General features: G+C 55.5%; 1 protein-coding gene across 9 annotated transcripts in view; it reads left to right on the plus strand.

Annotated features, from left to right (window-relative positions):
• The window catches only part of nbeal1 (neurobeachin-like 1), a 309,051-nt gene that overhangs the window by 175,786 nt on the left and 109,278 nt on the right, over positions 1 to 23,987 (plus strand). For all 9 annotated transcript variants that reach the window (XM_041200542.1, XM_041200544.1, XM_041200543.1 and 6 more), the window contains 2 exons: positions 19,697 to 20,003; positions 20,759 to 20,865. In XM_041200542.1, coding sequence (XP_041056476.1) covers positions 19,697 to 20,003; positions 20,759 to 20,865 — 414 coding nt within the window. The remainder of the gene's footprint in view (positions 1 to 19,696; positions 20,004 to 20,758; positions 20,866 to 23,987) is intronic.

The raw sequence follows: 23,987 nt of genomic DNA on the forward strand, positions 1-23,987 counted from the left end.
ACTGCTGGCGAAGAGGAGAGAGAGAGAGTGTGGTTGCTGGTGGCTGGAGAAAGAGAGTGGCTGTTGGCAGGAGAGAGAGAAAGAGAGAGTGGCTGCTGGCGGGGGAGAGAGAGAGAGAGTGGCTGCTGGCGGGGGAGAGAGAGAGAGAGAGAGAGAGTGGCAGCTGGCGGGGGAGAGAGAGAGAGTGGCTGCTGGTGGGGGAGAGAGAGAGCGTGGCTGCTGGTGGGGGAGAGAGAGAGAGTGGCTGCTGGTGGGGGAGAGAGAGAGTGGCTGCTGGCGGGGGGGAGAGAGAGAGTGGCTGCTGACAGGAAGATAGAGAGAGAGGCTGCTGACGGGGGAGAGAGAGAGAGTGGCTGCTGACAGGGGAGAGAGAGAGAGTGGCTGCTGGCGGGGGAGAGAGAGAGAGTGGCTGCTGACGCGGGAGAGAGAGAGAGAGTGGCTGCTGACGGGAAGAGAGAGAGAGTGGCTGCTGATGGGAGAGAGAGTGAGTGGCTGCTGACGGGGAGAGAGAGAGAGTGGCTGCTGACGGGAAGAGAGAGAGAGTGGCTGCTGATGGGAGAGAGAGAGAGAGGCTGCTGGTGGGGGAGAGAGAGTGAGAGAGTGGCTGCTGGTGGGGGAGAGAGAGAGTGGCTGCTGGTGGGGGAGATAGTGAGAGTGGCTGCTGACGCGGGAGAGAGAGAGAGAGTGGCTGCTGACGGGAAGAGAGAGAGAGTGGCTGCTGACGGGGGAGAGAGAGAGTGGCTGCTTGTGAGGGGGAGAGAGAGAGAGTGGCTGCTTGTGAGGGAGAGAGCGAGAGAGTGGTTGCTGGTGGGGGAGAGAGAGAGAGAGTGGCTGCTTGTGAGGGAGAGAGAGAGAGAGAGAGAGTGGCTGCTTGTGAGGGAGAGAGAGAGAGAGTGGCTGCTGATGGGGGAGAGAGAGAGAGTGGCTGCTGACGGGAGAGAATGAGAGAGTGGCTGCTGGCGGGGGAGAGAGAGAGAGTGGCTGCTGGCGGAGGAGAGAGAGAGAGAGAGAGTGGCTGCTGGCAGAGGAGAGAGAGAGAGAGATTGACTGCTAGCGGGGGACAGAGAGAGAGTGGCTGCTGGCGGAGGAGAGGGAGAGAGAGAGTGGCTGCTGGCGGGGGACAGAGAGAGAGTGGCTGCTGGCGGAGGAGAGGGAGAGAGAGAGTGGCTGCTGGCGGGGGACAGAGAGAGATTGGCTGCTGGCAGAGGAGAGAGAGAGAGAGAGTGGCTGCTGGCGGGGGACAGAGAGAGTGGCTGCTGGCGGGGGACAGAGAGAGAGTGGCTGCCGGCGGAGGAGAGAGAGAGAGAGAGTGGCTGCTGGCAGGGGAGAGAGTGAGAGTGGCTGCTGGTGGCAAGAGAGAGTGGCTGCTGGTGGCGAGAGAGAGTGGCTGCTGTCGGGGGAGAGAGAGTGGCTGCTGTCGGGGGAGAGAGAGTGGCTGCTGTCGGGGGAGAGAGAGTGAGAGAGAGTGGCTGCTGACGGGGGAGAGAGAGAGAGAGTGGCTGCTGACGGGGGAGAGAGAGAGAGAGTGGCTGCTGACGGGGGAGAGAGAGAGAGTGGCTGCTGATAGGGGAGAGAGAGAGCGTAGCTGCTGACGGGAGAGAGAGAGAGAGAGTGGCTGCTGACGGGAGAGAGAGAGAGCGAGAGAGTGGCTGCTGGCGGGGGAGAGAGAGAGAGAGTGGCTGCTGGTGGCGAGAGAGAGAGAGAGAGAGTGGCTGCTGGTGGCGAGAGAGAGAGTGGCTGCTGGTGGCGAGAGAGAGAGTGGCTGCTGGTGGCGAGAGAGAGAGAGAGTGGCTGCTGACGGGAGCGAGAGAGAGAGAGAGAGTGGCTGCTGGCGGGGGAGAGAGAGAGAGTGAGAGAGTGGCTGCTGGTGGCGAGAGAGAGAGAGTGGCTGCTGGCGGGGGAGAGAGAGAGTGGCTGCTGGCGGGGGAGAGAGAGAGTGGCTGCTGGCGGAGGAGAGAGAGAGTGGCTGCTGGTGGAGGAGAGAGAGAGAGAGAGAGTGGCTGCTGATGGGGGAGAGAGAGAGAGAGTGGCTGCTGGCGGAGGATAGAGAGTGAGAGAGTGGCTGCTGGTGAGGGGGAGAGAGAGAGAGTGGCTGCTTGTGAGGGAGAGAGAGAGAGAGTGGCTGCTGGTGAGGGAGAGAGAGAGAGTGGCTGCTTGTGAGGGAGAGAGAGAGAGTGGCTGCTTGTGAGGGAGAGAGAGAGAGAGTGGCTGCTTGTGAGGGAGAGAGAGAGAGAGTGGCTGCTTGTGAGGGAGAGAGAGAGTGGCTGCTTGTGAGGGAGAGAGAGAGTGGCTGCTTGTGAGGGAGAGAGAGAGAGAGAGAGAGTGGCTGCTGATGGGGGGGAGAGAGAGAGAGTGGCTGCTGGTGAGGGAGAGAGGAGTGCCTGCTGGCGGGAGAGAATGAGAGAGTGACTGCTGGCGGGGGAGAGAGAGTGAGAGAGTGGCTGCTGGTGATGGGGAGAGAGAGTGAGAGAGTGGCTGCTTGTGAGGGAGAGAGAGAGTGGCTGCTGGCGGGAGAGAATGAGAGAGTGGCTGCTGGCGGGGGAGAGAGAGTGAGAGAGTGGCTGCTGACGGGGGAGAGAGAGTGAGAGAGTGGCTGCTGGCAGGGGAGAGAGAGAGTGGCTGCTGGCGGAGGAGAGAGAGAGTGGCTGCTGGCGGAGGAGAGAGAGAGAGAGTGGCTGCTGGCAGAGGAGAGAGAGAGAGAGATTGGCTGCTGGCGGAGGAGAGAGAGAGAGAGTGGCTGCTGGCGGAGGAGAGAGAGTGAGAGAGTGGCTGCTGGCGGAGGAGAGAGAGAGAGAGAGAGTGGCTGCTGGTGGGGGACAGAGAGAGAGTGGCTGCTGGCGGAGGAGAGAGAGAGAGAGAGAGAGAGTGGCTGCTGGCGGGGGACAGAGAGAGAGTGGCTGCTGGCGGGGGACAGAGAGAGAGTGGCTGCTGGCGGAGGAGAGAGAGAGAGAGAGTGGCTGCTGGCGGAGGAGAGAGAGAGTGGCTGCTGGCGGGGGACAGAGAGAGTGGCTGCTGGCGGAGGAGAGAGAGAGAGAGAGAGTGGCTGCTGGTGGAGGAGAGAGAGAGTGGCTGCTGGTGGAGGAGAGAGAGAGAGTGGCTGCTGGTGGGGGACAGAGAGAGTGGCTGCTGGCGGAGGAGAGAGAGAGAGTGTGGCTGCTGGCGGGGGAGAGAGAGAGTGGCTGCTGGTGGGGGAGAGAGAGAGAGAGTGGCTGCTGGTGGCGAGAGAGAGAGTGGCTGCTGGTGGGGGAGAGAGAGAGAGAGTGGCTGCTGGTGAGGGAGAGAGAGAGAGAGAGTGGCTGCTGGTGGCGAGAGAGAGAGAGAGAGAGTGGCTGCTGGTGGCGAGAGAGAGAGAGAGAGAGTGGCTGCTGGTGGCGAGAGAGAGAGAGTGGCTGCTGGTGGCGAGAGAGAGAGAGAGAGTGGCTGCTGGTGGCGAGAGAGAGAGAGTGGCTGCTGACGGGGGACAGAGAGAGAGAGAGAGTGGCTGCTGATGGGGGAGAGAGAGAGAGTGGCTGCTGATGGGGGAGAGAGAGAGAGTGGCTGCTGGCGGGGGAGAGAGAGAGAGAGTGGCTGCTGACGGGGGACAGAGAGAGAGAGAGTGGCTGCTGACGGGGGAGAGAGAGAGTGGCTGCTGACGGGAGGGAATGAGAGAGAGAGTGGCTGCTGGTGGAGGAGAGAGAGAGAGAGTGGCTGCTGGCGGGGGAGAGATTGAGAGTGGCTGCTGGTGGGGGAGAGAGAGAGAGAGAGTGGCTGCTGGTGGCGAGAGAGAGAGAGAGTGGCTGCTGGTGGCGAGAGAGAGAGTGGCTGCTGGTGGCGAGAGAGAGAGAGAGTGGCTGCTGGTGGCGAGAGTGAGAGAGAGAGTGGCTGCTGGTGGGGGAGAGAGAGAGAGAGAGAGTGGCTGCTGGTGGGGGAGAGAGAGAGAGAGAGAGTGGCTGCTGGTGGGGGAGAGAGAGAGAGAGTGGCTGCTGGTGAGGGAGAGAGAGAGTGGCTGCTGGTGGGGGAGAGAGAGAGAGAGAGTGGCTGCTGACGGGGGACAGAGAGAGAGAGAGAGAGTGGCTGCTGACGGGAGAGAGAGAGAGAGAGAGAGAGTGGCTGCTGGTGGGGGAGAGAGAGAGAGTGGCTGCTGGTGGGGGAGAGAGAGGGAGAGAGTGGCTGCTGACGGGAGAGAGAGAGAGAGAGTGGCTGCTGGTGGGGGAGAGAGAGAGAGAGAGTGGCTGCTGGTGGGGGAGAGAGAGAGAGAGAGAGTGGCTGCTGGTGGGGGGGAGAGAGAGAGAGAGAGTGGCTGCTGGTGGGGGAGAGAGAGAGAGAGTGGCTGCTGATGAGGGAGAGAGAGAGAGAGGCTGCTGATGGGGGAGAGAGAGAGAGAGTGGCTGCTGATGAGGGAGAGAGAGAGAGAGTGGCTGCTGGTGGGGGAGAGAGAGAGAGTGGCTGCTGGTGGGGGAGAGAGAGAGAGAGAGTGGCTGCTGGTGGGGGAGAGAGAGAGAGAGTGGCTGCTGGTGGGGGAGAGTGAGAGAGTGGCTGCTGATGAGGGAGAGAGAGAGAGAGGCTGCTGATGGGGGAGAGAGAGAGAGAGTGGCTGCTGATGAGGGAGAGAGAGAGAGAGTGGCTGCTGGTGGGGGAGAGAGAGAGAGTGGCTGCTGATGAGGGAGAGAGAGAGAGTGGCTGCTGGTGGGGGAGAGAGAGAGAGTGGCTGCTGATGGGGGAGAGAGAGAGAGAGAGTGGCTGCTGATGGAAGAAAGAGAGAGAGTGGATGCTGATGAGGGAGAGAGAGAGAGTGGCTGCTGGCGGAGGAGAGAGAGAGAGAGAGTGGCTGCTGGTGGGGGAGAGAGAGAGAGAGAGTGGCTGCTGGTGGCGTGAGAGAGAGAGTGGCTGCTGGTGGCGAGAGAGAGAGAGTGGCTGCTGGTGGCGAGAGAGAGAGAGAGAGAGTGGCTGCTGGTGGTGAGAGAGAGAGAGTGAGAGAGTGGCTGCTGGCGGGGGAGAGAGAGAGAGAGTGGCTGCTGACGGGAGAGAGGGAGAGAGAGGCTGCTGATGGGGAGAGAGAGAGAGAGAGTGGCTGCTGGCGGGGGAGAGAGAGTGAGAGAGTGGCTGCTGGTGAGGGGGAGAGAGAGAGAGTGGCTGCTTGTGAGGGAGAGAGAGAGAGAGAGAGTGGCTGCTTGTGAGGGAGAGAGAGAGTGGCTGCTTGTGAGGGAGAGAGAGAGAGAGAGTGGCTGCTGATGGGGGAGAGAGAGAGAGAGAGAGTGGCTGCTTGTGAGGGAGAGAGAGAGAGTGGCTGCTGATGAGGGAGAGAGTGAGAGTGGCTGCTGACGGGGGAGAGAGTGAGAGTGGTTGCTGTTGAGGGAGAGAGAGAGAGAGTGGCTGCTGGCGGGAGAGAGAGAGAGAGTGGCTGCTGGTGGGGGAGAGAGTGTAGCTGCTGATGAGGGAGAGAGAGAGTGGCTGCTGGTGGCGAGAGAGAGAGAGTGGCTGCTGAAGGGAGAGAGAGAGAGAGAGAGAGTGGCTGCTGGCGGGGGAGAGAGAGAGAGTGAGAGAGTGGCTGCTGGTGGCGAGAGAGAGAGAGTGGCTGCTGGCGGGGGAGAGAGAGAGTGGCTGCTGGCGGGGGAGAGAGAGAGTGGCTGCTGGCGGAGGAGAGAGAGAGTGGCTGCTGGTGGAGGAGAGAGAGAGAGAGAGTGGCTGCTGGTGAGGGGGAGAGAGAGAGAGTGGCTGCTTGTGAGGGAGAGAGAGAGAGAGTGGCTGCTGGTGAGGGAGAGAGAGAGAGTGGCTGCTGGTGAGGGAGAGAGAGAGAGTGGCTGCTTGTGAGGGAGAGAGAGAGTGGCTGCTTGTGAGGGAGAGAGAGAGTGGCTGCTTGTGAGGGAGAGAGAGAGAGAGAGTGGCTGCTTGTGAGGGAGAGAGAGAGAGAGTGGCTGCTTGTGAGGGAGAGAGAGAGTGGCTGCTTGTGAGGGAGAGAGAGAGTGGCTGCTTGTGAGGGAGAGAGAGAGAGAGAGAGAGTGGCTGCTGATGGGGGGGAGAGAGAGAGAGTGGCTGCTGGTGAGGGAGAGAGGAGTGCCTGCTGGCGGGAGAGAATGAGAGAGTGACTGCTGGCGGGGGGAGAGAGAGTGAGAGAGTGGCTGCTGGTGAGGGGGAGAGAGAGAGAGTGGCTGCTTGTGAGGGAGAGAGAGAGTGGCTGCTGGCGGGAGAGAATGAGAGAGTGGCTGCTGGCGGGGGAGAGAGAGTGAGAGAGTGGCTGCTGACGGGGGAGAGAGAGTGAGAGAGTGGCTGCTGGCAGGGGAGAGAGAGAGAGTGGCTGCTGGCGGAGGAGAGAGAGAGTGGCTGCTGGCGGAGGAGAGAGAGAGAGAGTGGCTGCTGGCAGAGGAGAGAGAGAGAGAGATTGGCTGCTGGCGGAGGAGAGAGAGAGAGAGTGGCTGCTGGCGGAGGAGAGAGAGTGAGAGAGTGGCTGCTGGCGGAGGAGAGAGAGAGAGAGAGAGTGGCTGCTGGTGGGGGACAGAGAGAGAGTGGCTGCTGGCGGAGGAGAGAGAGAGAGAGAGAGAGTGGCTGCTGGCGGGGGACAGAGAGAGAGTGGCTGCTGGCGGGGGACAGAGAGAGAGTGGCTGCTGGCGGAGGAGAGAGAGAGAGTGGCTGCTGGCGGAGGAGAGAGAGAGTGGCTGCTGGCGGGGGACAGAGAGAGTGGCTGCTGGCGGAGGAGAGAGAGAGAGAGAGATTGGCTGCTGGTGGAGGAGAGAGAGAGTGGCTGCTGGCGGAGGAGAGAGAGAGAGTGGCTGTTGGCGGAGGAGAGAGAGAGAGTGGCTGCTGGTGGGGGACAGAGAGAGTGGCTGCTGGCGGAGGAGAGAGAGAGAGTGTGGCTGCTGGCGGGGGAGAGAGAGAGTGGCTGCTGGTGGGGGAGAGAGAGAGAGAGAGTGGCTGCTGGTGGCGAGAGAGAGAGTGGCTGCTGGTGGGGGTGAGAGAGAGAGAGTGGCTGCTGGTGAGGGAGAGAGAGAGAGAGAGTGGCTGCTGGTGGCGAGAGAGAGAGAGAGAGAGTGGCTGCTGGTGGCGAGAGAGAGAGAGAGAGTGGCTGCTGGTGGCGAGAGAGAGAGAGAGAGTGGCTGCTGGTGGCGAGAGAGAGAGAGTGGCTGCTGACGGGGGACAGAGAGAGAGAGAGAGTGGCTGCTGATGGGGGAGAGAGAGAGAGTGGCTGCTGATGGGGGAGAGAGAGAGAGTGGCTGCTGGCGGGGGAGAGAGAGAGAGAGTGGCTGCTGACGGGGGACAGAGAGAGAGAGAGTGGCTGCTGACGGGGGAGAGAGAGAGTGGCTGCTGACGGGAGGGAATGAGAGAGAGAGTGGCTGCTGGTGGAGGAGAGAGAGAGAGAGTGGCTGCTGGCGGGGGAGAGATTGAGAGTGGCTGCTGGTGGGGGAGAGAGAGAGAGAGAGTGGCTGCTGGTGGCGAGAGAGAGAGAGAGTGGCTGCTGGTGGCGAGAGAGAGAGAGAGTGGCTGCTGGTGGCGAGAGTGAGAGAGAGAGTGGCTGCTGGTGGGGGAGAGAGAGAGAGAGAGAGTGGCTGCTGGTGGGGGAGAGAGAGAGAGAGTGGCTGCTGGTGAGGGAGAGAGAGAGTGGCTGCTGGTGAGGGAGAGAGAGAGTGGCTGCTGGTGGGGGAGAGAGAGAGAGAGAGTGGCTGCTGACGGGGGACAGAGAGAGAGAGAGAGAGTGGCTGCTGACGGGAGAGAGAGAGAGTGGCTGCTGGCGGGAGAGAGAGAGAGTGGCTGCTGACGGGAGAGAGAGAGAGAGTGGCTGCTGGTGGGGGAGAGAGAGAGAGTGGCTGCTGGTGGGGGAGAGAGAGAGAGTGGCTGCTGGTGGGGGAGAGAGAGGGAGAGAGTGGCTGCTGACGGGAGAGAGAGAGAGAGAGAGTGGCTGCTGGTGGGGGAGAGAGAGAGAGAGAGAGTGGCTGCTGGTGGGGGGAGAGAGAGAGAGAGAGAGTGGCTGCTGGTGGGGGGGAGAGAGAGAGAGAGAGTGGCTGCTGGTGGGGGAGAGAGAGAGAGAGTGGCTGCTGATGAGGGAGAGAGAGAGAGAGGCTGCTGATGGGGGAGAGAGAGAGAGAGTGGCTGCTGATGAGGGAGAGAGAGAGAGAGTGGCTGCTGGTGGGGGAGAGAGAGAGAGTGGCTGCTGGTGGGGGAGAGAGAGAGAGAGAGTGGCTGCTGGTGGGGGAGAGTGAGAGAGAGTGGCTGCTGGTGGGGGAGAGAGAGAGAGTGGCTGCTGATGAGGGAGAGAGAGAGAGAGTGGCTGCTGATGAGGGAGAGAGAGAGAGAGAGGCTGCTGATGGGGGAGAGAGAGAGAGAGTGGCTGCTGATGAGGGAGAGAGAGAGAGAGTGGCTGCTGGTGGGGGAGAGAGAGAGAGAGTGGCTGCTGATGAGGGAGAGAGAGAGAGTGGCTGCTGGTGGGGGAGAGAGAGAGAGTGGCTGCTGATGGGGGAGAGAGAGAGAGAGTGGCTGCTGATGGAAGAAAGAGAGAGAGTGGATGCTGATGAGGGAGAGAGAGAGAGTGGCTGCTGGCGGAGGAGAGAGAGAGAGAGAGTGGCTGCTGGTGGGGGAGAGAGAGAGAGAGAGTGGCTGCTGGTGGCGAGAGAGAGAGAGTGGCTGCTGGTGGCGAGAGAGAGAGAGTGGCTGCTGGTGGCGAGAGAGAGAGAGAGAGAGTGGCTGCTGGTGGTGAGAGAGTGAGAGAGTGGCTGCTGGCGGGGGAGAGAGAGAGAGAGTGGCTGCTGACGGGAGAGAGGGAGAGAGAGGCTGCTGATGGGGAGAGAGAGAGAGAGTGGCTGCTGGCGGGGGAGAGAGAGTGAGAGAGTGGCTGCTGGTGAGGGGGAGAGAGAGAGAGTGGCTGCTTGTGAGGGAGAGAGAGAGAGAGAGAGTGGCTGCTTGTGAGGGAGAGAGAGAGTGGCTGCTTGTGAGGGAGAGACAGAGAGAGAGTGGCTGCTGATGGGGGAGAGAGAGAGAGAGGCTGCTGATGGGGGAGAGAGAGAGAGAGTGGCTGCTGATGAGGGAGAGAGAGAGAGAGTGGCTGCTGGTGGGGGAGAGAGAGAGAGAGTGGCTGCTGATGAGGGAGAGAGAGAGAGTGGCTGCTGGTGGGGGAGAGAGAGAGAGTGGCTGCTGATGGGGGAGAGAGAGAGAGAGAGTGGCTGCTGATGGAAGAAAGAGAGAGAGTGGATGCTGATGAGGGAGAGAGAGAGAGTGGCTGCTGGCGGAGGAGAGAGAGAGAGAGAGTGGCTGCTGGTGGGGGAGAGAGAGAGAGAGAGTGGCTGCTGGTGGCGAGAGAGAGAGAGTGGCTGCTGGTGGCGAGAGAGAGAGAGTGGCTGCTGGTGGCGAGAGAGAGAGAGAGAGAGTGGCTGCTGGTGGTGAGAGAGAGAGAGTGAGAGAGTGGCTGATGGCGGGGGAGAGAGAGAGAGAGTGGCTGCTGACGGGAGAGAGGGAGAGAGAGGCTGCTGATGGGGAGAGAGAGAGAGAGTGGCTGCTGGCGGGGGAGAGAGAGTGAGAGAGTGGCTGCTGGTGAGGGGGAGAGAGAGAGTGGCTGCTTGTGAGGGAGAGAGAGAGAGAGAGAGAGAGTGGCTGCTTGTGAGGGAGAGAGAGAGTGGCTGCTTGTGAGGGAGAGAGAGAGAGAGAGTGGCTGCTGATGGGGGAGAGAGAGAGAGAGAGAGTGGCTGCTTGTGAGGGAGAGAGAGAGAGTGGCTGCTGATGAGGGAGAGAGTGAGAGTGGCTGCTGACGGGGGAGAGAGTGAGAGTGGTTGCTGTTGAGGGAGAGAGAGAGAGAGTGGCTGCTGGCGGGAGAGAGAGAGAGAGTGGCTGCTGGTGGGGGAGAGAGTGTAGCTGCTGATGAGGGAGAGAGAGAGTGGCTGCTGGTGGCGAGAGAGAGAGAGAGTGGCTGCTGACGGGAGAGAGAGAGAGAGAGAGAGTGGCTGCTGGCGGGGGAGAGAGAGAGAGTGAGAGAGTGGCTGCTGGTGGCGAGAGAGAGAGAGTGGCTGCTGGCGGGGGAAGAGAGAGAGTGGCTGCTGGCGGGGGAGAGAGAGAGTGGCTGCTGGCGGAGGAGAGAGAGAGTGGCTGCTGGTGGAGGAGAGAGAGAGAGAGAGTGGCTGCTGGTGAGGGGGAGAGAGAGAGAGTGGCTGCTTGTGAGGGAGAGAGAGAGAGAGTGGCTGCTGGTGAGGGAGAGAGAGAGAGTGGCTGCTTGTGAGGGAGAGAGAGAGTGGCTGCTTGTGAGGGAGAGAGAGAGAGTGGCTGCTTGTGAGGGAGAGAGAGAGAGAGTGGCTGCTTGTGAGGGAGAGAGAGAGAGAGTGGCTGCTTGTGAGGGAGAGAGAGAGTGGCTGCTTGTGAGGGAGAGAGAGAGTGGCTGCTTGTGAGGGAGAGAGAGAGAGAGAGAGAGTGGCTGCTGATGGGGGGGAGAGAGAGAGAGTGGCTGCTGGTGAGGGAGAGAGGAGTGCCTGCTGGCGGGAGAGAATGAGAGAGTGACTGCTGGCGGGGGAGAGAGAGTGAGAGAGTGGCTGCTGGTGAGGGGGAGAGAGAGAGAGTGGCTGCTTGTGAGGGAGAGAGAGAGTGGCTGCTGGCGGGAGAGAATGAGAGAGTGGCTGCTGGCGGGGGAGAGAGAGTGAGAGAGTGGCTGCTGACGGGGGGAGAGAGAGTGAGAGAGTGGCTGCTGGCAGGGGAGAGAGAGAGAGTGGCTGCTGGCGGAGGAGAGAGAGAGTGGCTGCTGGCGGAGGAGAGAGAGAGAGAGTGGCTGCTGGCAGAGGAGAGAGAGAGAGAGATTGGCTGCTGGCGGAGGAGAGAGAGAGAGAGTGGCTGCTGGCGGAGGAGAGAGAGTGAGAGAGTGGCTGCTGGCGGAGGAGAGAGAGAGAGGGAGAGTGGCTGCTGGTGGGGGACAGAGAGAGAGTGGCTGCTGGCGGAGGAGAGAGAGAGAGAGAGAGAGTGGCTGCTGGCGGGGGACAGAGAGAGAGTGGCTGCTGGCGGGGGACAGAGAGAGAGTGGCTGCTGGCGGAGGAGAGAGAGAGAGAGAGTGGCTGCTGGCGGAGGAGAGAGAGAGTGGCTGCTGGCGGGGGACAGAGAGAGTGGCTGCTGGCGGAGGAGAGAGAGAGAGAGAGAGATTGGCTGCTGGTGGAGGAGAGAGAGAGTGGCTGCTGGCGGAGGAGAGAGAGAGAGTGGCTGCTGGTGGGGGACAGAGAGAGTGGCTGCTGGCGGAGGAGAGAGAGAGAGTGTGGCTGCTGGCGGGGGAGAGAGAGAGTGGCTGCTGGTGGGGGAGAGAGAGAGAGAGAGTGGCTGCTGGTGGCGAGAGAGAGAGTGGCTGCTGGTGGGGGAGAGAGAGAGAGAGTGGCTGCTGGTGAGGGAGAGAGAGAGAGAGAGTGGCTGCTGGTGGCGAGAGAGAGAGAGAGAGAGTGGCTGCTGGTGGCGAGAGAGAGAGAGAGAGTGGCTGCTGGTGGCGAGAGAGAGAGAGAGAGTGGCTGCTGGTGGCGAGAGAGAGAGAGTGGCTGCTGACGGGGGACAGAGAGAGAGAGAGAGTGGCTGCTGATGGGGGAGAGAGAGAGAGTGGCTGCTGATGGGGGAGAGAGAGAGAGTGGCTGCTGGCGGGGGAGAGAGAGAGAGAGTGGCTGCTGACGGGGGACAGAGAGAGAGAGAGTGGCTGCTGACGGGGGAGAGAGAGAGTGGCTGCTGACGGGAGGGAATGAGAGAGAGAGTGGCTGCTGGTGGAGGAGAGAGAGAGAGAGTGGCTGCTGGCGGGGGAGAGATTGAGAGTGGCTGCTGGTGGGGGAGAGAGAGAGAGAGAGAGTGGCTGCTGGTGGCGAGAGAGAGAGAGAGTGGCTGCTGGTGGCGAGAGAGAGAGTGGCTGCTGGTGGCGAGAGTGAGAGAGAGAGTGGCTGCTGGTGGGGGAGAGAGAGAGAGAGAGAGTGGCTGCTGGTGGGGGAGAGAGAGAGAGAGTGGCTGCTGGTGAGGGAGAGAGAGAGTGGCTGCTGGTGAGGGAGAGAGAGAGTGGCTGCTGGTGGGGGAGAGAGAGAGAGAGAGTGGCTGCTGACGGGGGACAGAGAGAGAGAGAGAGAGTGGCTGCTGACGGGGAGAGAGAGAGAGTGGCTGCTGGCGGGAGAGAGAGAGAGTGGCTGCTGACGGGAGAGAGAGAGAGAGTGGCTGCTGGTGGGGGAGAGAGAGAGAGTGGCTGCTGGTGGGGGAGAGAGAGGGAGAGAGTGGCTGCTGACGGGAGAGAGAGAGAGAGAGTGGCTGCTGGTGGGGGAGAGAGAGAGAGAGAGAGTGGCTGCTGGTGGGGGAGAGAGAGAGAGAGAGAGTGGCTGCTGGTGGGGGGGAGAGAGAGAGAGAGAGTGGCTGCTGGTGGGGGGGAGAGAGAGAGAGAGAGTGGCTGCTGGTGGGGGAGAGAGAGAGAGAGTGGCTGCTGATGAGGGAGAGAGAGAGAGAGGCTGCTGATGGGGGAGAGAGAGAGAGAGTGGCTGCTGATGAGGGAGAGAGAGAGAGAGTGGCTGCTGGTGGGGGAGAGAGAGAGAGTGGCTGCTGGTGGGGGAGAGAGAGAGAGAGAGTGGCTGCTGGTGGGGGAGAGTGAGAGAGAGTGGCTGCTGGTGGGGGAGAGAGAGAGAGTGGCTGCTGATGAGGGAGAGAGAGAGAGAGGCTGCTGATGGGGGGGAGAGAGAGAGTGGCTGCTGATGAGGGAGAGAGAGAGAGAGTGGCTGCTGGTGGGGGAGAGAGAGAGAGAGTGGCTGCTGATGAGGGAGAGAGAGAGAGTGGCTGCTGGTGGGGGAGAGAGAGAGAGTGGCTGCTGATGGGGGAGAGAGAGAGAGAGAGTGGCTGCTGATGGAAGAAAGAGAGAGAGTGGATGCTGATGAGGGAGAGAGAGAGAGTGGCTGCTGGCGGAGGAGAGAGAGAGAGAGAGTGGCTGCTGGTGGGGGAGAGAGAGAGAGAGAGTGGCTGCTGGTGGCGAGAGAGAGAGAGAGTGGCTGCTGGTGGCGAGAGAGAGAGAGAGTGGCTGCTGGTGGCGAGAGAGAGAGAGAGTGGCTGCTGGTGGCGAGAGTGAGAGAGAGAGTGGCTGCTGGTGGGGGAGAGAGAGAGAGAGAGAGTGGCTGCTGGTGGGGGAGAGAGAGAGAGAGTGGCTGCTGGTGAGGGAGAGAGAGAGTGGCTGCTGGTGGGGGAGAGAGAGAGAGAGAGTGGCTGCTGACGGGGGACAGAGAGAGAGAGAGAGAGTGGCTGCTGACGGGAGAGAGAGAGAGTGGCTGCTGGCGGGAGAGAGAGAGAGTGGCTGCTGACGGGAGAGAGAGAGAGAGTGGCTGCTGGTGGGGGAGAGAGAGAGAGTGGCTGCTGGTGGGGGAGAGAGAGGGAGAGAGTGGCTGCTGACGGGAGAGAGAGAGAGAGAGTGGCTGCTGGTGGGGGAGAGAGAGAGAGAGAGAGTGGCTGCTGGTGGGGGGGAGAGAGAGAGAGAGAGTGGCTGCTGGTGGGGGAGAGAGAGAGAGAGTGGCTGCTGATGAGGGAGAGAGAGAGAGTGGCTGCTGATGGGGGAGAGAGAGAGAGAGTGGCTGCTGATGAGGGAGAGAGAGAGAGAGAGTGGCTGCTGGTGGGGGAGAGAGAGAGAGTGGCTGCTGGTGGGGGAGAGAGAGAGAGAGAGTGGCTGCTGGTGGGGGAGAGTGAGAGAGAGTGGCTGCTGGTGGGGGAGAGAGAGAGAGTGGCTGCTGATGAGGGAGAGAGAGAGAGAGGCTGCTGATGGGGGAGAGAGAGAGAGAGTGGCTGCTGATGAGGGAGAGAGAGAGAGAGTGGCTGCTGGTGGGGGAGAGAGAGAGAGAGAGTGGCTGCTGATGAGGGAGAGAGAGAGAGTGGCTGCTGGTGGGGGAGAGAGAGAGAGTGGCTGCTGATGGGGGAGAGAGAGAGAGAGAGTGGCTGCTGATGGAAGAAAGAGAGAGAGTGGATGCTGATGAGGGAGAGAGAGAGAGTGGCTGCTGGCGGAGGAGAGAGAGAGAGAGAGAGTGGCTGCTGGTGGGGGAGAGAGAGAGAGAGAGTGGCTGCTGGTGGCGAGAGAGAGAGAGTGGCTGCTGGTGGCGAGAGAGAGAGAGTGGCTGCTGGTGGCGAGAGAGAGAGAGAGAGTGGCTGCTGGTGGTGAGAGAGTGAGAGAGTGGCTGCTGGCGGGGGAGAGAGAGAGAGAGTGGCTGCTGACGGGAGAGAGGGAGAGAGAGGCTGCTGATGGGGAGAGAGTGAGAGAGTGGCTGCTGGCGGGGGAGAGAGAGTGAGAGAGTGGCTGCTGGTGAGGGGGAGAGAGAGAGAGTGGCTGCTTGTGAGGGAGAGAGAGAGAGAGAGAGTGGCTGCTTGTGAGGGAGAGAGAGAGTGGCTGCTTGTGAGGGAGAGACAGAGAGAGAGTGGCTGCTGATGGGGGAGAGAGAGAGAGAGAGTGGCTGCTTGTGAGGGAGAGAGAGAGAGTGGCTGCTGATGAGGGAGAGAGTGAGAGTGGCTGCTGACGGGGGAGAGAGTGAGAGTGGTTGCTGATGAGGGAGAGAGAGAGAGAGTGGCTGCTGGCGGGAGAGAGAGAGAGAGTGGCTGCTGGTGGGGGAGAGAGTGTAGCTGCTGATGAGGGAGAGAGAGAGTGGCTGCTGATGAGGGAGAGAGAGAGTGGCTGCTGGTGGGGGAGAGAGAGAGAGAGTGGTTGCTGATGAGGGAGAGAGAGAGAGTGGCTGCTGACGGGGGAGAGAGAGAGAGTGGCTGCTGACGGGGGAGAGAGAGAGAGTGGCTGCTGACGGGGGAGAGAGAGAGAGTGGCTGCTGACGGGGGCGAGAGAGAGAGAGAGAGTGGCTGCTGGCGGGGGGGAGAGAGAGTGGCTGCTGGCGGGGGAGAGAGTGTAGCTGCTGATGGAAGAGAGAGAGAGTGGCTGCTGATGAGGGAGAGAGAGAGAGTGGCTGCTGGTGATGTGTGAGAGAGAGAGTGGCTGCTGGTGAGGGAGAGAGAGAGAGAGAGTGGCTGCTGGTGAGGGAGAGAGAGAGAGAGAGAGAGTGGCTGCTGGTGAGGGAGGGAGAGAGAGAGAGTGGCTGCTGGTGAGGGAGGGAGAGAGAGAGAATGGCTGCTGCTGATGGAGAGAGAGAGAGTGAGTGGCTGCTGGTGATGTGTGAGAGAGAGAGTGGCTGCTGGTGACGCGAGAGAGAGAGAGAGAGAGAGTGGCTGCTGGCGGGGGAGAGAGAGAGAGTGGCTGCTGGCGGGGGAGAGAGAGAGAGTGTCTGCTGGTGACGTGTGAGAGAGAGAGAGTGGCTGCTGGCGGGAGAGAGAGAGAGTGGCTGCTGGCGGGAGAGAGAGAGAGTGGCTGCTGGCGGGAGAGAGAGAGAGTGGCTGCTGGCGGGAGAGAGAGAGAGTGGCTGCTGGCGGGAGAGAGAGAGAGTGGCTGCTGGCGGGAGAGAGAGAGAGAGTGGCTGCTGGCGGGAGAGAGAGAGAGTGGCTGCTGGCGGGAGAGAGAGAGAGTGGCTGCTGGCGGGAGAGAGAGAGAGTGGCTGCTGGCGGGAGAGAGTGAGAGTGGCTGCTGGCAGGAGAGAGAGAGAGAGTGGCTGCTGATGAGGGAGAGAGTGAGAGTGGCTGCTGGTGGGAGAGAGAGAGAGCGTGGCTGCTGATGAGGGAGAGAGAGAGTGGCTACTGGCAGCGGAGAGAGTGAGAGTGACTGCTGGCGGGGGACAGAGAGAGAGAGTGGCTGCTGGCGGGGGACAGAGAGAGAGTGGCTGCTGGCGGGGGACAGAGAGAGAGTGGCTGCTGGCGGGGGACAGAGAGAGAGTGGCTGCTGGCGGGGGACAGAGAGAGAGTGGCTGCTGGCAGGAGAGAGAGTGAGAGTGGCTGCTGGCGGGGGAGAGAGTGAGAGTGGGTGCTGGCGGGGGAGAGAGTGAGAGTGGGTGCTGGCGGGGGAGAGAGTGAGAGTGGCTGCTGGCGGGGGAGAGAGTGAGAGTGGCTGCTGGCGGGGGAGAGAGAGAGAGTGGCTGCTGGTGAGGGAGAGAGAGAGTGGCTGCTGATGAGGGTGAGAGAGAGAGTGGCTGCTGGCGGAGGAGAGAGTGAGAGTGACTGCTGGCGGGGGAGAGAGTGAGAGTGACTGCTGACGGGAGAGAGAGAGAGAGCGGCTGCTGGCGAGGGAGAGAGTGATAGCGACTGCTGGCGGGGGAGAGAGTGAGAGCGACTGCTGGCGGGGGAGAGAGTGAGAGTGACTGCTGGCGGGGGAGAGAGCGAGAGTGACTGCTGGCGGGGGAGAGAGAGAGTGGCTGCTGATGGGGGAGAGAGAGAGTGGCTGCTGGCGGGGGAGAGAGAGAGTGACTGCTGCCGGAGGCGAGAGAGAGAGTGAGAGTGGCTGCTGACGGGAGAGAGTGAGAGTGGCTGCTGGCGGGGGAGAGAGTGAGAGTGGCTGCTGGCGGGGGAGAGAGTGAGAGTGGCTGCTGGCGGGGGCGAGAGAAAGAGCGTCTGCTGGCGGGAAGAGGGTTCGGCTGCTTGTGTGCATGCACGTGCGTGTGCGTCGCACTCCTAGTCGCAGGGCGCGTATGCAACCTCACACCACACACCAACACACTCGCACCACTTTGCACAGTGGGTGTGGTGATGGTGAGTGAGTCAGCACCTTGAGGTGGACAAATGCAATTTGACCCCCTCACACTCAAATGTATTAATGACTCATTTTCTCTTTAGATTATCGATTTATTGCTCTGACATACTTTATTTTGCTCAGCATGCTGTTTCTTTTCCTCATACTTTGACATTTTATTGAAATTCATATTTAATGTTGTGCCAAACCTTATCTTTCTGAAATTTTCCTATTGGCCCCTTGAGTGAGAAAAAAATTGAAATAAGGCCCCTTGCGCTAAAAGGTTGGACAAGCCTGCTTTACACTGTCCACCGACATTTGTGTTATAAATGATATAATCATTTTTAGCACTCAGCTTTCCTAGGGCATTTCTACAACAGTGACTACTTGCTTTTATATAACCCTTTCAACGTAGGAAAAGTCTCAGCCTTAGTATTTTTGTTCAATGAAACTTCAGCTGAGTGACTAGTCTTGGTCACGTCAAACTGGAATCCATCACTGCATTTGCCCCTGTCTGAAAAGGCTTATCTAAGGGCTTGCTGAATGACAGTGTACAACGGCAAAATATTGGCATCAGATTGTTTGATTTAATAATACATGACATCCTTGTGTATTGGAAAACAAAGACCTGCTGTATTCTGTTTGGAACTTCAGAGATCTTTTTATTTCCTTAATGACCAGAGGTTGGTCTCCCATACCATACTGTGGCCACCGATGATTAATATTGTATCTGTGCTCAGTGCCGCTGATGACAAACTCATGATTCATCCAAGCACCTAAAGCTCTACCCTTAAAGAAAAAGCAACTAGCTGTAAGCAAATATTGGCGACTGTCTAAAGCAATGAAGTATTTATTGAGATTTCTTTTTCAGTAGGGTAATGAAACTCAAAGGAACAAATTTCTCAACATGTTCCAGGGTTCTGATGAAACGTCAGCTCTAGTTTTCTCTCCCTCCACAGATGCTACCTGACCTGCATAGTGTCTCTAGCATTTTCTTCAAGTTTCTTAATGTCTTTTGCAAGTCCAATTGGTAGTTACCTGCTTTTACCTTTGTTAGCTCTACTCTTAGTCCTTATGACTGTTGTTATTCTTGATGTAACAATTTCTTCACCCTTAAGTCAACTTCTCAATTCTCCTTCCTTCACAGAGCTACCTCTAGAAAGTTTTGTCCCTTCTTTTGTTCTGAACACGTACATTCAGATATTTAACTCTATAAAGGCCAAGTCTTTTGAATATTAAATATCTTTCCCATAACTGGAAGGCTCTTGTATCTATTTCATACTTCTGAATATGAGAAGAACTTTTGTTTGGAATAAAAATCTAGTTTCAGTAATGGTGATCATGGAATTATCCAGATTGTTGTAAAAACACATCTGGTCCACCAATGTCCTTTAGGGAAGGAAATCTGCCATCCTTACCCAGTCTAGCCTTTTACCTGACTTCAGATCCACAGCAATGTCATTGGCTCCTAACTGCCCCTCTGAAATGGCCTAGCAAGTCACTCAGTTGTACAAAACTGCAACAAAAACTTATAATAATTCTGGACAAATAACTGGATTTGGACATGACAAAGGCACACCCAGCCCAGTCAACCCTGTCAAGTTCGTCGCTAACATCTGGGGGCTTGTACTAAAATTGAGAGAACTCTCTTACAGACTGGCCAAGCAACAGCCTGACATGATCACAAGCACCAAATCGTAGCTCTTATATAATATTTAGGTTCTTCCATGACCATCCCTAGTATGTCATTTAGGTGCTAAGATGTCACTGCAGAAGTTCTCAGGGTCCGACCCATCTTCAGCTGCTTCATCAGTAATCTTCTGTCAGGTCAGTTTGCTGATGATTAGTGTTCAGTTCCATTCACAACTTGCCAGATAATGTATCAGTCTGTGCCCCTATTCAGGATTGTGCTGATAAGTGGCAAGTTACATTTGTACCATTGAAGTACCAGGAACCAACCAACTCCAACAAGAGAGTCTAAACACTTCCCCATGATATTCAGTGGCATTACCATCATAGAGTTGACTCCGCACCACCTACAAGGCTCAAGTCAAGAGTGAAAGCAGTGCAATACCAGCATCACTGGAGAAGTTCAAAACTATCAAGGATAAAGCAGCCTTGTTATCCCATCCACCATCATAAATATTGAACCCCTCCACCATTGGCACGCTGTGACAGCAGTGTGTACCATCCACAAGATACAGCAATTTGCCAAGGCAGCTTTAACAGCACCCCTCAAACCTGTGACCTCTACCAACATCTCCAAATTCCGTTTCAAGTTGCACACCATCCTTGATTGGAAATAGATCGCTGTTCCTTTATTGTTGTGACATCAAAACCCTGGAGCTTCCAACCTAATAGCACTGTGGGAGTACCTTCATCACATGGACCGCAGCGGTTCAAGAAGGTGGCTCACCACCCTTTAAGAGCAATTGTGTCAGTTGCCAGTAGCATTCCAGCCTCTGAGTCAGGAGGTTGTAGGTTCAAGTCCCACTCCAGGACTTCAACACAAAAATCAAGACAAGGGCTCCAATGTACTGCTGAGGGAGTGCTCCACTTTCAGCAATGCCATTTTTCAGATGAGATGTTTGTAGGTGGGGGAGCACTTATTGGATAATGACTGCACATATCAAGAGACATTTATTGACACTGGTGCTGGATTGTAGAGCTAGGAGCTATACATTTGTAATGTCTCACTTTGTGAATAAATCTAAAACTGAGCAAAGATCAACTTCTGATCCCCTACACCAACTGTCTATAAGAAGTTTAGCACTGAGTGCCATGAGAGATTCACCTAATCTGATGAAGTGGTGCCTTGTAATCTGCTACTAAAGTCATTATTTTGAAACCTTGGTTAAAATTACAATTTTAAAACATGCCCTCCAGAACAATTACAGTTGATGTTGTTCTAAGTTTTAGAAATTGCAATGTATGGTATCTTGGTTCGAAACCTTTGTGGCCATGTTAACATGATGCCCAAATATAATTTCAAGCTTAGAATGTAGGGCCAGTTGCACCTACTATGTTGACTGACCATTTGACCATAGATGCAGTGGTCTACTTCAAAAGTGGGCAATCACATCTGTGAATGGAAAGCCATTTCTTGTTAGAATTATATTAAGTTGGACCACAGATGTGACATTCATCGATTTATTTATAGAGACTGAACATGCTTTGTAATTTCAGCGAAATGCCCTGCAGGCAATCTCCCCGGCTACAATGGAAGTCTTGATGCGAGTGTTGGCAGACTGTGAGCTGTTGGATGACAAGGACCCAGAGGACGTAAGCCATAAATTGGAGTTGACCCTGAAGTGCCTGACGGAGGTGGTTCACGTGCTGCTGACCAGCAGCTCTGATCAGCGGCAGGTAGAGATCAGCACAATCCTGGAGAATTACTTCAAGCTGCTCAACTCTGATCACACTGCGTTGCTGGTCAATCGCAGATCTCGGAATTGGGAGAGCAGTTTCATTGCACTACAGATACAAATGCTGAGTGAGTATGCATAATACAGGGCCTGCTTCGAATGTCTTTTGCTTATAATTGGGAGAGCTCCTAATGCATGGAAATGGAAATTTTGTATGACATGTTGCAACAGCTTTGTTTATAAAGCACCTTTAGCATGAAAGATAGTCAAGGAGGTAGGTTTCAAGGTGTGTCTCGAAGGGCGAGAGTGTGGTAGGGATAGGGAGAGTTTAAGGGAGGGAATTCCAGAGCTTAAGGCCCAGGAAGCTGAAGGCATGACTGCCAATGGTGGACAACCAAACTAGGGGATGCATGAGGCGCTAGAATTGGAGGAATGCAGAGATCTTGGAGCTTTGTAGGGCTGGAGGAGGCTATAGAGATGAGGGTGATGCCATGGAGGGATTTGAAAATAAGGAAGAGAATTTAAAATTGATGCTTTGGCAGACTGGGAACCAGCGTAGGTTAGTGAGCACAGGGCTGATGGCTGAACGGGACTCAGTGCAGTTGGGACATAGGTAGATGAACTTCAGGTTGCAGAGTCCAGCCAGGAGAGCATTGGAATAATCAGGGATTGTCCTCTCAAAAGAAAGACTTATATAGTGCCCCACATGACCTCAGGTGATCTCAAAACACTTTACCAGTGATGGTTGTAATTAAGAAATGTTCTCTGGGGTAAGTTGGGCTTGAGCAAATATTGCTAAGAGAAATAGCAAGGTATTTAGAGACACCTTTTCCATATGATCTCTTTGTAGAAAACTGCAAATTTCTGAATTTTCTCCCCACAGACACTATTCCAGAAATGTTAAACTGCCCTGACAGACCTGTCCTTCAGGCAATCTTCCTGAATAGCAACTGCTTTGAACATCTCACTCGACTCATACAGAACAGCAAGGTAGACTTCCAACTGGACCAGAGTGATTATTTGCCTTGATTCGACTAATGCTGCAGTTACCCCTTTCCCCGCTCTGTTTATAGGCTAATGCTGAAATTGGATAGTAAATAAAAATGAGAACTTGCCCTCTGCTTGAAATTATTTCTGTCCCAAAACCACTGAAATGATCTGATTGCAACTCCTGAGGTTTGAGGTCCAGTTTGAATTCACTAGTGTTACGATGAAGATATTGCAATATTAAGGTGGACATAAATGGGGTAGACTTCACATCAACTGAAAATCAATATGGTGCTTCCCTAATCAACCATTTTCTTTTGTGCAAGTAAACAAAGTACTAATTAGGTACCAGATTATTGTACATCCCATCCTATATTTTCATGCCACTATGTTGTGCTGCTCCCCTCTCCTTGTTTTTCTTGCAGCACACACCATGCCCAGCTGTGTGTGAGGGCAGTTAAGCCGGCCAGAGGCTTTTGCTAATGCTGCCCCAACACAAACCCACTAGCCTTTATGCAACAAGCAGGTCAAAGGCTGGGAATTCTGTGGCGAGTAACTCACCTCCTGACTCCTTAAAGCCAGTCCACTATTTACAAGGCACAAGACAGGAGTGTGATGGAATACTCTCCACTTGCTTGGATGAGTGCAGCTCCGACAAAACTCAAGAAGCTCAACACCATCCAGGACAAAGCAGCCCGTTTGATTGGCACCTCATCCACCACCTTAAACATTCACTAGCAGTGTGTGCCATCTACAAGATGCACTGCAGCTACTCACCAAGGCTCCATCGACAACACCTTCCAAACCTGCAAGCTGCCCTCTAAGCTCCACACCATCCTGACTTGGAAATATATCTCCATTCCTTCACTGTTGCTGGGTCAAAATCCCGGAACTATCTCCCTAACAGAACTATGGGTGTACCTTCACCACATGGACTGCAGCAGTTCCAGAAGGTGAATAACCACAACCTTCTCGAAGGCAATTAGGGATGCGCAATAAATGCTGGCCTAGCCAGCGACGTAAAACATCCCGTGAAAAAAATAAAAAAAATATAAGTGCCCAGATTAAACTTGCACTGTGAAGGAGTGCTTAGTTTCTGCCTTGTACTAGTTACTGCCTTGAAGTGGCTGAGAGTGCTTTGCAGTAGCGCTTAGGAGCATCCCTTAAACCTTTTTACACCTTTATGAATATTGCCTTGGTAAAATGATCAGTGCATAATTTTACCAAGAATTTGTATATAGCCGTGACTGGTACATTAGTTGCACGTGACCTTGCTGTTTTGAAACCCAGAACACCTTGCCATAAATGTGCTGTAGCGGATATTTCCAGTCAGCTCTTTTAAGACACTGAGTCCCTATAAGGCTCGATTAAAATAAAACAATCATTGTTAACGCCTGGAAATGAACTAGCTAAACAGGTGTTACCTTGAGGCTGCTGTGAACATTGGCTTTTCAATCTGTTCAATTGGCTGATTGAAAAGGTCGACTGTGCGAGCTTCACAGGTTAACCCTGTTGAACAGGCTCATCTGTTGTACTTAAATTCTTTGAATACCATAGAGTTAAATTGCAAATGCGATTTAAACAACTAGATAGTTGATCTATTCTGAACAAGCTGATTCTACTGGTGTTGTGTAGGAGATCATTTTGAAGAAAATAATTTCAGCAAATGTTACATGAAAATGGGGCTGTCATTCAGTATTTGAAAACTTCTTTCTGTTATGCTTTAAATTGTAAAATAGCTCCTTTACAGCAGCCTATTTAGATCTTGGGAAGGGGATCTGCAGCTTTCAACTGATCAGCTAAAGCACTGTCGGGAATTGTAATACAGGGCTACTGGTATTTTGTTGTGGTGCATTGACACTCCTGTGATCAGAGGGCTACACTTCTATGTAAAATAATCCCCCTTCACAGAGAGCATCTGTAAGAATGAGAAATTTTGGATGGTCAGATAGATTTGTCTGTTTTATGCATCACACTGACCATCTTAGATTCTAGCCCTGAAACTCCATACTTATTGTGCTGTTTAAATTAAGCAGAAGCACTTTTACACAATTGCCTTAGCATGGTGTACAAGTGATTTAAGAATAATGAAGTCTGCACCGTGCATCAAAGATATATATTTATGCTGCAGGTACTGCTGGGTTATCGATATAGAATATGATTACAATGTCCTGTTAATATCAGTGCTGTGGGTGCAAGAGTTTTAACAAAGTTTTTTACCTTACGGTTTATTTATGAAATTGGAAATTAGTGTTGTAAAATCACAGTGATGTAGTTGCAGCCTTTATTCCATGGTGAAGAGTTCTCATGGAACATTGGCAGGAGACATTTGCTTCTTTTGATGATCCCAGCAAATAAGAAAAGTTGAGCAGAGCTTCCCTCTGTTTTTCTCCTAACTTCTCTCTCTCTCTTCCTTCCCCTTCTCTATGTCCTTTACTTCTCAGTCTCTCCCCCCGACTCTTACTCACTCCCTCTCTTTTTCTCTTGCACACTCGCTCTTTCTTTTGCGCTCTCTCTCGCTTTTGCACTCTCTCTCTAGCTCCCCTCTTCTCTCTGGTATACATCTACTTCTCATCTCTCCTGGTCTCTCTCTTCCTGCCTTTAACCTGCTCTTCTGTTTGCTCCTCCCCCTTTCTAGAAGGCTCAAATAGGAGGAGTGCTGGATTAGTCCTTGGAGGGAAGTGATGTTTACTGTTTTCCCACCTGCTGTAGCCAACTGATGCCATGAAAAGAAATAACAGTAACATGCTCTTCTGGGATAGTACAGCAAAGGAACAATATGTGGAATTACAACCTATGAGCTAAACGAAAGACTGTATGTGTGGGATTTCAAAAAATGACTTGGTGCACAAAACCACAAAACAAATATTAACCGGCAAAGAAAGTTTCATTAACACTGTGGCATGGAATCCTAGTCTTTTTGCCAGTTTAACCTTATGCAAGTGTAGCTTCTAAAGCTTGCAATTATCGTGATTATGGTATCAAAAGTACAGAATCCCATTTGCGACAACAAGCTACTGTGGTTCCTTTACAAGTGTGAAAGACCCACACACGTAAAGTGTTTTGTCCTTCCTCTTGTCATTGTTGGGACTCGATTTATTTTACAGGGCTGCAGCTCCTGTGCA

The sequence above is a fragment of the Carcharodon carcharias genome, chromosome 12 (genome assembly GCF_017639515.1).
Source record: "Carcharodon carcharias isolate sCarCar2 chromosome 12, sCarCar2.pri, whole genome shotgun sequence".
Lineage (NCBI taxonomy): Eukaryota > Metazoa > Chordata > Chondrichthyes > Lamniformes > Lamnidae > Carcharodon > Carcharodon carcharias.